Source organism: Telopea speciosissima, chromosome 2 (genome assembly GCF_018873765.1).
Source record: "Telopea speciosissima isolate NSW1024214 ecotype Mountain lineage chromosome 2, Tspe_v1, whole genome shotgun sequence".
NCBI lineage: Eukaryota > Viridiplantae > Streptophyta > Magnoliopsida > Proteales > Proteaceae > Telopea > Telopea speciosissima.
Window position 1 is genome coordinate 51,852,494 of NC_057917.1, and position 14,260 is coordinate 51,866,753.

Sequence of the window (14,260 nt, forward strand, 5' to 3'; positions counted from 1 at the left end):
TAAGGAGGGTAGGGTGTGTTAGAACAAGCACAGGTTTTGTCAAAACCCGAATCCGTTCCCATACAGATATCTAGAACACGATTGAATCAAAAAGATCAGGGACAGTAAGGCGTACCTTGCACCATGTTTGTTGATGTAGAAGTGATAAGAACCCACGAACAACAACAATCCTTCAGTTGATGTTTGCAAAATATCCTAGATGGGGATATTCTACAGTCTCTTAGACTCTCCCACTGAGTTCTCTCTCTTGTGGAGAAAAGAGAAAAGAGAATAGAATACTGATTGCAGGGACCCCATCATTAGTATATATAATACTCTCCAAAACCCTAACCTACTTCCACAATGGGCCAGGCCGGTCCGGTCCATCTCAATAAAACAGTAGCAAACCACGTCAGCCCTTGTATTTCTTGATCCCCATCAATGATCAACCCGATAATTAATTAAGCTCACTCGTCGCAATTTGAAAAATTCCTAACAATCTCCCACTTGGGCTAGATTAATTATAAGGTCATCATTATCAGATGTGGCCATGGAATCTCAATACAACAATAATGCTACTAAACCGTGATCCAGTTAGCAAATATATCAATGTCGAGCAACAACAGAGAATACACCTCAACATACAGCATATCACTTTCTGTCAGCTACAAACAAAGATTTACTTACTAAAATGAACCGCCTTGAGATAATTTTGTACAAGGAATGTCGTACACGTCTGTGATCACATAAATATCGTCATCATTCCTTGTGGGTCCTCGAACGTATCATGAGCATCGTACAACTCATGGATTACCTTTGAATATCATCATATTTGCCGGTAATCGATCGAGTTGGTTTATCATCAATCGATCGACTTGGTTTATCACCAATCGAACATCCATGGCTAAAAATAGCCGAGCGACTTGGCTCGTTACCAATCGAACATCCTTAGACCAAAAGGCCTTCAACACATCAAACAACATATGCATGCATACACCACATCAAGCAGAAGCATTATAATTAAAACGAAACATATATCATTCCAAGCACTCCCACTAAGCAAGCATATCAAATATAAAACTCCCACTGATCAAGCAGAAACAAACAAATTATCAAAAGTCTAAAAACAAACATTCAATTAAAAGTACTTGCATGAAATAATTTAATTCAACTAAAAATTTATTCCCCTTTTTTGCCATCTTCTGCACCGTCTTTCTTTTCCAGCCAGGCCTTCCTTATGTTACAGTCTCTTTTCATGTGTCCCTTCTTATCACCAGTAGCATGAAATTTCACCAACACTCCTCCTTTCTTTATTGTATAGATGATACTTACCTTTCTTGAAAAATCTTAGATTCCCTTTCTTTGTTCCACTTCTAAACGTTCCTTTGTTCTCAGTTAGGTTTGCACTCTCAATAGTCATCTTCTTCATGTTTCCTTTTTCTTGTGCGCAGATAGATATCAGTTCTTTCATGGTCCATTTGTCCTTCTGAGCAGCATTTATAGACTTTATATTCGCATACACATCTGGGAGAGATTTGAGTGCAAGATGCACCAAAAGTTCTTCTTCTATAGGCATCCCAAGATCTCTCAACTTGTTCACAGTGGAAGCCATCTTCAGTAAATGTTCTTTGACACTCTCAGTACCATCGAATACAGCCGAGCGTAATTTGGTTCATGAGATCCCCTTTCTCGATCTTCGAGACACCTCAAAAACAGACCTTTATCTCACTCAAAAACTACGTGGCGTATCTTTCACTTCAACAACACGCATGGCGACTTAGGAATGGATTTCTTTATAACCAGTATGCACTTCAAATTAGTTGTCACCCACTTTTCCATCTTAACTCTCTCAGCATTCGTACTCGCATCTGTTAGATCACCAGGTTTTGATTCTCGAAGAGCCATATCAAGATCGAGCAGTCCCAGATTAATTTCTAGGTCCTCTACCCATCACTTGTAATTGTTCCCAGAAAGAACAAGAATAGATGCCAAAAGACTATTTGGGAGAGACATCCTGTGGGAGAAAATTCATTCATGCAGATAAACAAGGATATATATAAATTCCAACAACAACATGATCATATTAAATCAGCTAGCAAATGCAAACAACTCATACAAACTACTGGTAAACACAAACAATGATCATCATCACATTGCATTTTGCCCTCTCGGGTCAAATGCACACGTCCTTATCGCCTTGCAAGTACCGCGAGATAGCAACAACTTTCGAAATCTCCCTCCACCTTTGGGTGGTAGAGAAACCCCTAGGTTATGCACCTCAATAATAATTTATCGACCTTGCAATTATCCGAGATGTCGATGACTTTCAAAATTTTTCTCCACCTTTGGGCGAAGAAAACCCCTAGGCCACGCATCCCAAATTCTTTGAGTACACTATCTTTGGATGGACACACTGCCTTTCCATGAAAAGATCAGTAGTTTTCAGAAATCCCAGCACCTTTGGGCAACTGGAACCCTTAGACCACTATCCCTTTCAATCTATGTGCATATTACCTCGTCAATCTTTGGTAACATCGCCTTTGGGCTAATGTCACCTAGTCTGCTGCCTTGACAGAACCATAAAAGGATTCAATGGGCCACTTTGGTGGATCACCATTTTACCCCTTCATAATTCCTCAACCTGATATGCAGCAATATATGTGGAAGTAAACACATTGATCATCCATAATGTGTTATGATATGCACATTCATGTGGCAATGGTCAACCCAAAATAGTCCAAAAATTCTCAAAGTAGCATAATCGTCCAAAACAGGTCCTTGGAAGTATTAAAAGTCCCAAAACCAGGTACCAATAGGTAGGTCTTAAAATTATGAATGAAACAAGACCAACCGAAGCCCAAATCGATGTTCCACGCCTAAGGGTGTCAAACGGTTCGGTTTCGGGTATTTGGTTCGGTTTCAGTTCGGTGCTATGACTTGAGGGTGTGACCCGAAATCGAATCGAAAATCGAGTCGATTCTGGGACCACCAATCGAATTCGAACCTGCTCGGTTCGGTTCGGTTCGGTTACGGTTCCAATTTGGGTTTAATTCGGTTTCAGGTTATGGTTCTAATTCTGTTGCACACTTGAAGAGTTGAAAAGGGATATTGAGAAAGGAAAATAGAGAAAACCTGGAAATTAGAATATGAAAAGTCATTAGGTTAGATGGTTACCAAAAATACAAAGAAAATTCATAGAGTTTTTTTATTTTCCCTATGAAGAGTGGCATATAAATTTCATTCCGTTGGATAGTTACCAAAAAAAACAATGAAAACATAGGAAAGTGGAATATTTAAAGTCATTTGGTTAGATACGGTTACCAAACAATTTAAAAGATATATGACTTTGAATTAAGTGGTTTATTCAGTTCGGTTTCGGTTCAAACCGACGGGTCTTGGCATGAAACCGAAACCAAACTGAACCGAATTAGAATACCATATACCAGAACCGAAACCAAACCGAATTAATTTGGTTCGGCTCAATTTCGGGTTCGGTTTGATTTTGACACCCTTATCCACGCCCATTAAACCATGCATTCAAGATTATTAGAAAACACAAAACTGCCAAAACCATGGTCTCTATTTATACAAAATATCCCAAATTACATATCAAAATGGAGAGCACGAAAAAACACACATCAGAAAAAACCGCGTCTCAAAATTCATCCAAACGAACCCACACGGTCCATTTGAAGTTTTTCAGTCAATTCCCCCTTTTTAATTTTTGTTTTTGTATAAAAGCCGAAGTGCACCGGTTTGAACCGAACCAAACCAGACCGAACCCGGTTCACCTGAACTGGGTCGTCGATCCACCCAAACGGGTCACCGGGTCGAAATCCGGGTCAAGGAATAGGGTCGCGAGTCGGACCATGTATCCAGGTCAGGTCTCCGTTGATCGGGTCAGGAATCTTTGAACGGGTCGGGTCCAGGTCAGTTCCGGTCAAACGTGACCCGCAAGCATTAAGGCTAATGTCACGATGAAGTCATAATCGCTATGATTTTTAGTTTTTTTTTTTTTTTTTTTTGTAATTGTCGCCGGCGCGTGTTTGTAATTGTCGTCGGTGCGTGGATCTCACTCACACCTTTGGCCGACGCGTCCGGCCACCGGCGGTGATGATCCACACATCGCCGCGATCGTCTCGACGAGCACTACACACCCATATAAAAAAAAATTATTTTCGCCTGTGGAAAAATCTGGCAGCAGCCAAAACGTACGATTTTGCAAAAAATCCGGTCAAAAATCCCTATTTCACCGTAAAAAAAACCTCGATTCATGGTCTTAAACTGACAATCAATTTATCCTAGTACTGTATGGATGGCTTTGATGCCACTTGGTAGAACAAGCAAGGGTTTTGTCAAAATCCGAATCCTTTCCCATACAGATATCTAGAACATGATTGAATAAAAAAGAGCAGAGAAAGTAAGGCGTACCTTGCACCACGTATGTTGATGTAGAAGTGATAAGAACCCACGAACAGCAGCAATCCGTCAGTTGATGTTTGTAAAATATCCGCTATTGGGATCTTCTACAGTCTCCTAGACTCTCCCACTGAATTATCTCTCTTATGGAGAAAAGAGAAAAGAGAATAGAATAGTGACTGCAGGGACCCCATCATTAGTATTTATAATACTCCCCAAAACCCTAATCCACTTCCACAATGGGCCAGGCCGATCTGGTCCATCTCAATAAAACAGTAGCAAGCCACATCAGCCCTTGTATTTCTTGATCCCATCAATGATCGACCCGATAATTAATTAAGCCCACTCGTCGCAATTTGAAAAATTCCTAATAGGGTGGTCATTTCACATAGTCCCATGTCTAGGTGGAAGCTGCACGCAGCCTGGTAGCGATCTTTCTCCCATAAAAAATATTACATGTTTTAAAATTTTAAATAATTTTGACTTTGATTTTTAATTTCTTTTCCTTCTTGTACAAGAAAAGGTTAGAGTCAGACCCTTATTTTGTTCCTTCTCCATCATGTATTTTGTATTTTAACGACATAAGTTAATGATTTATTTGGCATTTTGATTGTTGGATAGATGAAGACTTCCTAAATATACACAAATAGGTGAGGCTAGTCTTTGAAAAGGATTGGTTTCATAAATGGATTGAAGATGTTATAATTTTTAAGCATATTCTGAGCTAGACGTATGGAGAACCCACCAATTAGGGGGCACATTATGGTTGGTCAATAAGGGCAGGAAGAGGAGAGAGAGAATGCACTAGAAGAGTGAGAGAGGGGAGCTGCCGTTGACAGCTGATAGATACTTTTCTCAATTTTGAATTCCTTGATTTTGATTTGTTCAAGAGATACATAAATTTAGCCTAGAATGGCTCCTGCAGACTTAATCTCCCTAGGCAAGGGCATTTTTTGTTTTTTTTTTGTTTTTTTGCAAATGATTTTCAGGGTTTTGGGAGGTACTTTTAGAGCGACGACGTCAACTATCCGTGTCCTGTTGTCGTCATTGCCATGGGGATGACCATGTTGGGTTGCTTTGCTTGTGGTACCCGTTGTGATTCCTTAGGTTAAATTCCATTGGGGAGGGAATATTGATTGTATAGAATTTAGGGTCTCTTGCATGCCTGTGTTCTTTGTTCAACATTTTTGGGATGTCCCTTAGCGCTGATCATATTTTAATCTATATATATGTCTTATGGAGTTGTTGATGATACTGTATATTCATGTACTGCTTTCATAATCGCGGATCGGATCGGCCGATATCGACAAGGTTTAACTGGATTGTTCCCTGGATCAACCAACTCGGTTGGATCAACCAATTCGATCCGATCCTTGACCGATCCGACTGAATATTTTTATATTTTTTCAAAGTTTTTGAGTTTTTTTTTTTTTTTTGGTATTATCTTAACCGCTACTAATCGATATTGACCAATCCGATCTGGATAATATCAGCCAATCTGATCCCGAGATCACAACACCCACCAACTTTGGCCGATTCATGACCCGATCCATAAAAAAAACTATTTTGGGGGGTTTTTTGACCGATTTGTACCAATCCGGAAAGGTTTTGGCCCTGACCGATACCGAGTCAGATACCGGATTATAAATCTTGGTCCTGGGTCGACGGGACGCTCTATAGTGTCATGAGCTGGCGAGTAGCGTGTAGTGTTTGAGGACTTGGCTCTACTGGGACGAGGTCCTTCGATACTTCATTGGCGCAGCCTTGGCGAGAGGTGGTGGCCTACCACCCATACTTTCCACCTTCCCATGGGGGAGATGGCCATCATCCCACTCTGCTATTTTCTTTACATCAGCCTCTTCTTTGATGGTGTTATTGTCGTGGGACATTCTGGAGGCTGGACGTTTTATGGAGAAGAACTGACGTCTCAACTAGGGTCCTGCGCTTCGGAGTCATTAGTGAAGGTGCATTGGTTCTATCACGCCTTGGAGGGGCAGAAGGTGCCCGACTCCTTGTGGGAGAACGAGATAGATTAGTAGGCTCGATGCTTCATTCTATACTTGTTGGGGCAACACTGCATTCAGATAGTGTTATGAAGATCCACATCTCCTTGGTTTGGTATCTTAGAAAACCTAGAAGAATTTTCCATTAACCAAGTTGAGTTAATAATTTTTTATCCATTGAAAAACTTATAGAGTTTTCACTTCAATCTTGAAGAGTTGAAGGTTTTCTCCATCCCTCGACATCTTAGAAGAGTTGCCCACATAACCTTAAAGAATTGTGCAAATTCCCCTTTCTTACTACCAATTTTTGTGGCTATACTTGTTGGTCTTTTTTACACCTTGATCAGAGTGTGTAATTTACCTCTCCCGGTCTCACGTATCCGCCGCTTGCATAATTTGGTCCGACCTTTCTGTTGCCTACATCATAGAGACCAATTATGATGCCCAAAGTTTGTCTAAATTTTGTGAGGATTGTGGTATTATACATGAAACCACAGCACAGTATCAAACCAAATCGAATGGAGTTGCTGGAAGGAAGAGTAAAACATGATTGGCAAGCACTGTGCTTTGTTTCTAAATAGAGACAAAAGCATCCTAAATAAGGACAGTGTGATTAGACCTTCTGGTTTAGTACTTTATGCAGTAGTCATTGTCTTGAGGGGCATCATCCTTGAATTTCTTATTCGTGATAGACGCATAGTTGGACTTTCTATTTCTACTCTGAAGCGAACAAAGAAGCGGCAATCTCAATAAGCTAAGCAATTTACTCTTTGTTTGCAATTCTTTCAAGGAAGGCTCAGATCCAATATTGGTAACGGAAGAATTAGACTTGTGTAAGCCTGAGTTTAGGTTTATCACTAAAATTGTGGGATGAAGCCCTTTTGTCTGTATATTATGTCCTTAATATAATACCAAATAAAATATTAGACTTGTTATCCTTTGAGTTGTATCCTAGGATGAGATCAACCTTAAAACATTTGAAGGGTTGGGGATGTCTAGCAAAGATTATTATACCCGAATCTGATACCTTATTAATCCTAGGAAGCACCCCCTATTCAGTCAACGTACTCCTATTATTAAGGATGTTGCTCATCTTTTGGCCAGGTTTGAAGTTTGTGTTTTCTTTTATGTTTTCAAGGGATAGCAATTGTATTGCTCCCACCCTTTCTCAAAAGGTCTTGTCGACGAAATGTAAGACAACTTCACCAAATTCTACTCCTTGGCTTCACAATTTATATGTGAGAGAAGGCTTATATTCCTCATGTCAATTTTCTCAATAAAGTTTCATTTTATTAAAAAAAAAAAAAAAAGTATTTGAATTCGACTCCAATAATATCTGACATTTTTAAATTAACCTATAAATGTTAAAAACATTGACATAAAGTAATGCATTCTTATTTCTAACTTATAAATAATCATCTATAATATTGAGTTATAATCAGAGCAGATATTATTGGAGTTGATTCATCAATTTTTTGGACTCATACCCGTTCCATCCTTATACAAAATGGTATCCAAATTCATATCTTGTATCTGATTTAGAAAATTCATAATGAACAGATGTGTATTGAATAAAAATTTAGACTCTCAATCTGCTCATCCATTTACATCACTGCTCTCATAATGGATTATCAATCTCTTGTTTCTTGTACATATTCGAAGTTTATCAAATTTTATGCCTCATAGTGATTTGGATTTACTGATTGGTGATTTGGTTTGAGATATGGTCGTTGCAATTTGAACCCAAGAAACATATTTAGACAAAAAGGCTCATGCCAGCCATATGTCAAGGAAAGAACTGGCCATCCAATGGATAGTCATGAAAGATCAATTTTCTTTTCATTTGCTCATACAACAGAATACAACAATTAAAGAAATGTTACACAAGGAAGTTTAAGGAGCAGAAAATTTTAGGATTATCGCCCATCAATATTCAATGGTCTAATCCCTTGAGCTCTCAAACTATCATAATTAATGGAGTTGTTGTGACTATCCAAGTCTGATATTGGTTGATCACCATACAGCAAGCTTTCCACCTCTTCGGGGTTTTGTAAGACCCAAGGATGTTTGAAATACTTCCTTAAGCCCTCAAGCTCCATTGCCACTTCCTTCATCGTTAGCCTTTCTTCCCCCTTCACTCCTAAGCATCTTCTTGCAAGTTCCATGACTTCATAGATTTGCTCATTGTTACCCTCTCTCAAAACTCGACTCTCCAAAATCTCCCAAACACTATTCTCCTTCATTGAAGTAACAAAATGCTTTGCTAGATTCCTCTCATTTTCAGGTCTATCAAAACTTAGGGCTATCTTTCCAGTTAATAATTCCACAAGGACCACACCAAAGCTATACACATCACTCTTTTCTGTCAATTGACTTGAATGAAAGTACTCGGGATCCAAATACCCCAAAGTTCCTTGAACTAATGTACTTAAATGAGTTTTGTCCGCTGGAATCAACCTGGAAGCTCCAAAGTCTCCAACTTTTGCAGTACAATTATCATCCAAGAGAATGTTAGTAGACTTAATATCTCTATGAATAATCGGCGGTGAAGCTACAGAATGCAAATATGCAAGTACCTCTGCTGTCTCAGTAGCTATCCTCAAACGATTTTCCCATGAAATCGAAGACTTGCATTCTTCGTCGTGGATATGATGGAATAAGGTATTGTACATGTTGGTAACAAATTCATACACTAGCAAAGGAACCTCCGTCTCCAAGCAACAACCCAATAGCTTTACCACATTTCTATGGTTAATTTGGGAGAGAATAACCACCTCATTTATGAATTGCTCGATCTGAGTTTCATCAACTAATTTTGATTTCTTAATGGCAACAATTTTGTTATTGGGTAGAATTCCTTTGTACACAGTACCATAGCCTCCTCGACCAATTATCTGGCTCTTAGCATAATTGTTTGTTGTCTTCTTTAGTTCTTCAGCTGTAAAGATTTTTGCACTTTCTGCGGATCGTCCTTCACACAAAGATAGTTGTTGCCTCAATAATAGACCTCCATTTTGTTTGAAGAATCTCTCCGAGTTTGCTAAGGTTTCTCTTCTGAAGTGCCCAAAGCACCAATAAATTGCCAGTAAGGATCAACAAGGGGCTTGATCCAATACCTACGAGGAGAGACAAAAACTTATTTAAGATTCCAAGTCAAAATAAGGGTGCACATGGAGCCTAGATCCTGCACTATGTAAGGGAATAGGGAAATCTCTAGTGTTTATCACAAGGGTTGTCATAGTAGTATATATACAATCTATTCAAGTGTGTTAAAAAGTACTAGACAAGCACATTCTCTTTATGAGTTTTGCTAACCACACAGGTTGCTCTTGGTCCTGTTCATACACCTCATGTGAGATTCTCAGCATCAGAATTTCATAAAAAGGGAGAGGGATAGGCGCACCGCTGGTGTGCGGTAAACTAGTAGCCAGTGGCATCAATAGGGTGCGGGATGGTATATCATACCGGAGTGGCAAGGGGATCATTTCAAAGGAAGGCAGAGAGAGATAGATAGTGTGGGCTAGGTTACGGTACACTGGTGGTGAACCCAGCGTTTTCCCATACAAAATTAATAATAAGTCCACTTTTTATACTTTTAGGGTTCTCCATTCCACACCCTAATATCCAAAGGTCTCACCTCGATCTCAAACTTTTTAGGCTAAAATATCTTATATGGGGGCATGAAGGGACTCCCATGTGTATAAGGTTGAGCCTTCCCTCCATTCCACATCCAAATATGTGGTGTTGTCCATGGATATAATGAAAACCTGCTTTGATTCCATGGAAAGTTTTCATTCAAAAAGTTAAAACCGGTCGATGAAGGGACTCCCATGTGTATAAGGGGTTGTACGCTAATTAGTAACCAATGTGAGACTAAATTCCCAACACTTCCTTGGGATATTTGCGTTATGGATTCAATAGAGTCGAGAAAAAGTATTGGAATGGGCTTCTCAAGTACTTATCTGTAAAAATTGTTTTTATGAGATGTGACGGGGTGTCAACGGCCGGCTGGGTTGGGCTTCCCTAAACCTTAGCCCAACCCTACGGGACTTAACCTTAACCCAAGCCCAGCCCAGTCCAGCCCTGCCAAGGCCTAACAAATCCTAGACCCGGCTTGGCCCTGGCAGGATTTACAGGAACCCGGCCCGGTACCCCTGATTGGCCCCGATTGACCCTCAATATATAAATGGCAATACATAAACACTTTAAACTTAACTTGGACTTCCTTTCGACCAGATGGTGGGCTTGGGCATACCTTAACTTTACACTTTAAACACTTCAAATATATATATTAGCCGAGGCCTCAACTTAGGCCCGGCACAGCTCTGCCAGGGCCAGGAAAAGCCTCAACCCAGCCTGACCCAGTGTTAGCAGGCCCGTCCCAACCCTATCCGAGCTCCTCAAGGCGGGCTTGGATTGGCCAGGTTTTTTTTTGACAAACCTGATGTGATTGTAGTGTAGGGCTCCAAAGTTAATGAGTTTTTACCTTAATTAATCTAAAAGATGAAGAAGAAGTGATGACAAAAAGGGTTATTACCTACGGTGACCTGTATTACTGGGAATCGCTTTGGATTATGGGTGAAACCACTCCCATTTATCCTTCCAACTCCTTGGTAATTGTTGCGTGTGAAAACCTCCGATGCTTGGTTCGCCCACGGATGTGCCTGCAAAAACCAAGCGATGAGCACGAGAGAACCGGTGTGGCTTCGGCCTAGGACTCTCCGATGCTCAAGTCAGGTCTCCAATGCAACAGCATAACTACGTAATAAAAAGCCAGATGATCGATGGTGTTCCATACCTGGGTATTTATAGAGTGAGGAGGAGATGAGGCGGTTGGGAGAGTCCTAGTATGGTAGGAGTCCTTCTTTCGGAAGGTTCTCTCGCGTATAGCGAAGTGGAGAGCTATTTTTGGGGTCGGACTCTTATTAAGGTAAGAGTCCATGTAGAGTGCGATTCCGCGTTGCGCTGGGATCGTGGCTCGATCCTTATCCCGTGATTCTCGGGATCTGCTGACGTGGCCCGGAGGTCCCCGGTGGGGTGCTATGGCAGCTTCAGTGGAGGAGGGCTTTGGCCTTGGAGGTCGACCCCGGGGGTCGGCAGAGGAGGTCGGCAAGGGAGGTCGGCCCGAGAGGTTGGTCTCGGCCGCAAGCTCGGCCAGGAGTCTACGGCTGACCTGTATGAGCTCGGCCTCAGCCACCAGCTAGCTCGTTCGAGTCTGGCTCTGTCAGGTGACTTATCGGAGATGGGGTCGGCCCGGTCTCCTGCTTGGTCCAACTCGGTTCTCGGACTGAGGTCGGGTCGGCCATGTGGCAGCCTCTGATAGGAGGGGTGTTTTATGCCTCATCACAGGCCCCCCCACTCATCAGGAGTCGGCTCGGCACTGATGAGTGAAATTTCCTGGTCTGCTTGTCTGGAAAATTTTTGTGGTCGAGCTGAGCTTATTTTTTGCCACGGATTTGACGTTACACGTTCCGACGGTTGGGTGTCAGTGCCACGTCAGCAGAGTCATTATGGCAGGCTCGGGAATTCGAAACGTCCTTTGATCTAGGCCGTTGAACCATGCTGAGCTCTGATCGGCCGTTGGATCATTAAAACCCAAGGATTATAAATAGGCAACTCCTAACTATTCATTCCTCACTGCTCTAAGTTATTGACTTCTCGGCAAGCTTGGATTCTTCAGCTCGGTAGCGCTCGGTGTTTACTTGTTCATGATCAGCTCGGCCTTTGCTTCGTTCGCGCTCAGCTCATCCTTAGCTCATCTTCAACCAGTAAGTCTTCTCCGCCCAGTATGTCAGTTGGTAGTAGTCCTATGGGCGAGCTATTCGCCGGGGTGGCAGAGGGCGCGAGTCTGAGTCGAGTGCTCCCCGCTCGTTCTCCCACCATAGACCTGTTGGGATCGACCTCGGATGAGCCCGATATAGTGGAGCTTCGTCAGGCCGAGGTGGCCGAGCCTCCATTACTCTTGGAGTTTGACCACGCGGCCCACCCAATCGCCACAGACCGAGCCGAGAACTCTGGGTCGTCCTCATCCGTTGAGGAATCAAGTGAGGGAGATTCGTCCGAGGTGGGGGTTGGCTCGGTCAGCTCGTCCGCTGACGCCCCTGAGCCCGAGGAAGGTAGTGTCGGCACCGTTCCAAGCACGATCACGGAGGCCGACCTCGACTATCTGAGGACGACCTATGCCATCCCCGAGGACATTCAGCTCCGAGTTCCTAACCCCGGGGAGATGGCCTGCTTCATCAGGCCCGGCGAGGTGGCTTTGTACGAGATGCCCTTCAAGTATGCGTTCAGGCTCCCCGTTCTCGGCCTGGTGGACCAGATCTTGGACCACTTCCACCTGTCTCCTGGTCAGCTGGTGCCAAACTCTTGGCTGGCCGTCTACGGCTTCTACGCCTTATTCTGCGAGATGGGCCGAGGTGCAAGCGTGGCGCTTTTCTCTCGGCTCTTCTTCTTGAAGAAGTCTCCCAAGAAGGGGTGGTACTATTTCTGCCGCCGATCGGGGAAGAGTGCTGCTCTGGGCGGCCACAAATTTCTGGTCGGCACGCCGACCTTTAATAAGTATTGGAAGCCTCATTTTTTCTTCGCTTCCATTCCCAACAGCCCTCTCCGAACCGAGTGGAAGGAGATGAACCTGAATTACGTCAATAGGGTACTACCCCTGACCGAGAATGAGATGACCTCGCTTGACCTGATCCTCCAGCGTCCGCCCTTCGATGTCCTCCAGCTTCAGGACGAGGAGTTTCTTCAGAGGTGGCATATGACCCCTGGTAGGAGCCCGACCCGAGCCCATCTCTGTGGTCCGAGCTGACCCCTTTACTTAGTCTTATTTTCTGTTTCTACTTATTTTTTATGTTCTTGATTTCTCTTGCAGTGGTTGGCCACATTCCCCCTATGGATACAGCTCGGCTAAGGGCCGAGACCCTTGCAGATCGAAGGAAGAAGAATATTGAGAAGAAGTCCCGGGGCGAGTCTTCCAAGGCCCCCAAGGGCAAGGTCGTGATCCAAGGCCCCCAAGGGCAATGTAGCGCGATCCATTAGACCTAGTGTAGGTTCAAATCCAGACGACACCTACAATGATGTGTCCTATAGTGTCTAATTTAGTCACAGCATGTGTCTTTCGTGTCGTTTTAAAACTTGTGGGGGATTGTTAGATTTAAAATATTTAATATATATATTTTATTTTTTAAGTTTTAAAAAGATTTTGATTGCTTTGTTATAGTGTGGTACCCATGTGATCAAGGAAGTAATAGTTGAATTCCAAAGGGTTGTAATATCCTATGGGTACCCTAAAGTCCATTTATGGTCACTACTATGAGTGGGAGCGTGGATCAAGAATATTGATTGAGATTAATTCTATTTATGAAATTAATTCTCAATTCATTGCCATAGGTTATGTCTTTCCTTTTATGGGGTTTTAAGGCCTTTCATGGTCTTTAGTGGGAAATGACCATGAATTTGGAATTAATTTTCAATTTATGTCCATAAGTCTCATTCTCCAATTAAATTAGTCATTAGTGGGTGGTTATTCTTGGGGATTCCAAGGGTGTGCAAGGGTTGGTTTTGGGTCTATATAAATCCAACTAAATACATTGCAAAACACATCTTGATACACATCCATGCCCATACTTTGCAATCACATAAAGTCTTATTTTTCTTTCCCTCTTTCTTCTAAGTTTGTGTAAGGTTAGAGGGTTGCTGTACTGAAGCTCTTGGCTCCTTCAAGGGACTAGAAGAACTGCTTTATCTTCTAGTTGGAGGTTGTTTTATCTTGGGGTAGGGGTGCAGAACAATCCTTGGCAGTAGGAGACATCAATTACCTTAAAGGCAGCACCACAAGTGTGACTCAACCTCAAGCTTGC

The 14,260-nt window shown here is 42.3% G+C and overlaps 1 protein-coding gene across 1 annotated transcript in view; it reads right to left on the reverse strand.

Moving 5' to 3' along the window:
* Positions 1-8,317: 8,317 nt before the first annotated feature.
* Positions 8,318-14,260, reverse strand: part of LOC122650840 (wall-associated receptor kinase 1-like) — a 6,258-nt gene continuing 315 nt past the window's right edge. Inside the window, exon 2 of the mRNA XM_043844214.1 lies at positions 8,318-9,455. Coding sequence (XP_043700149.1) covers positions 8,318-9,455 — 1,138 coding nt within the window. The remainder of the gene's footprint in view (positions 9,456-14,260) is intronic.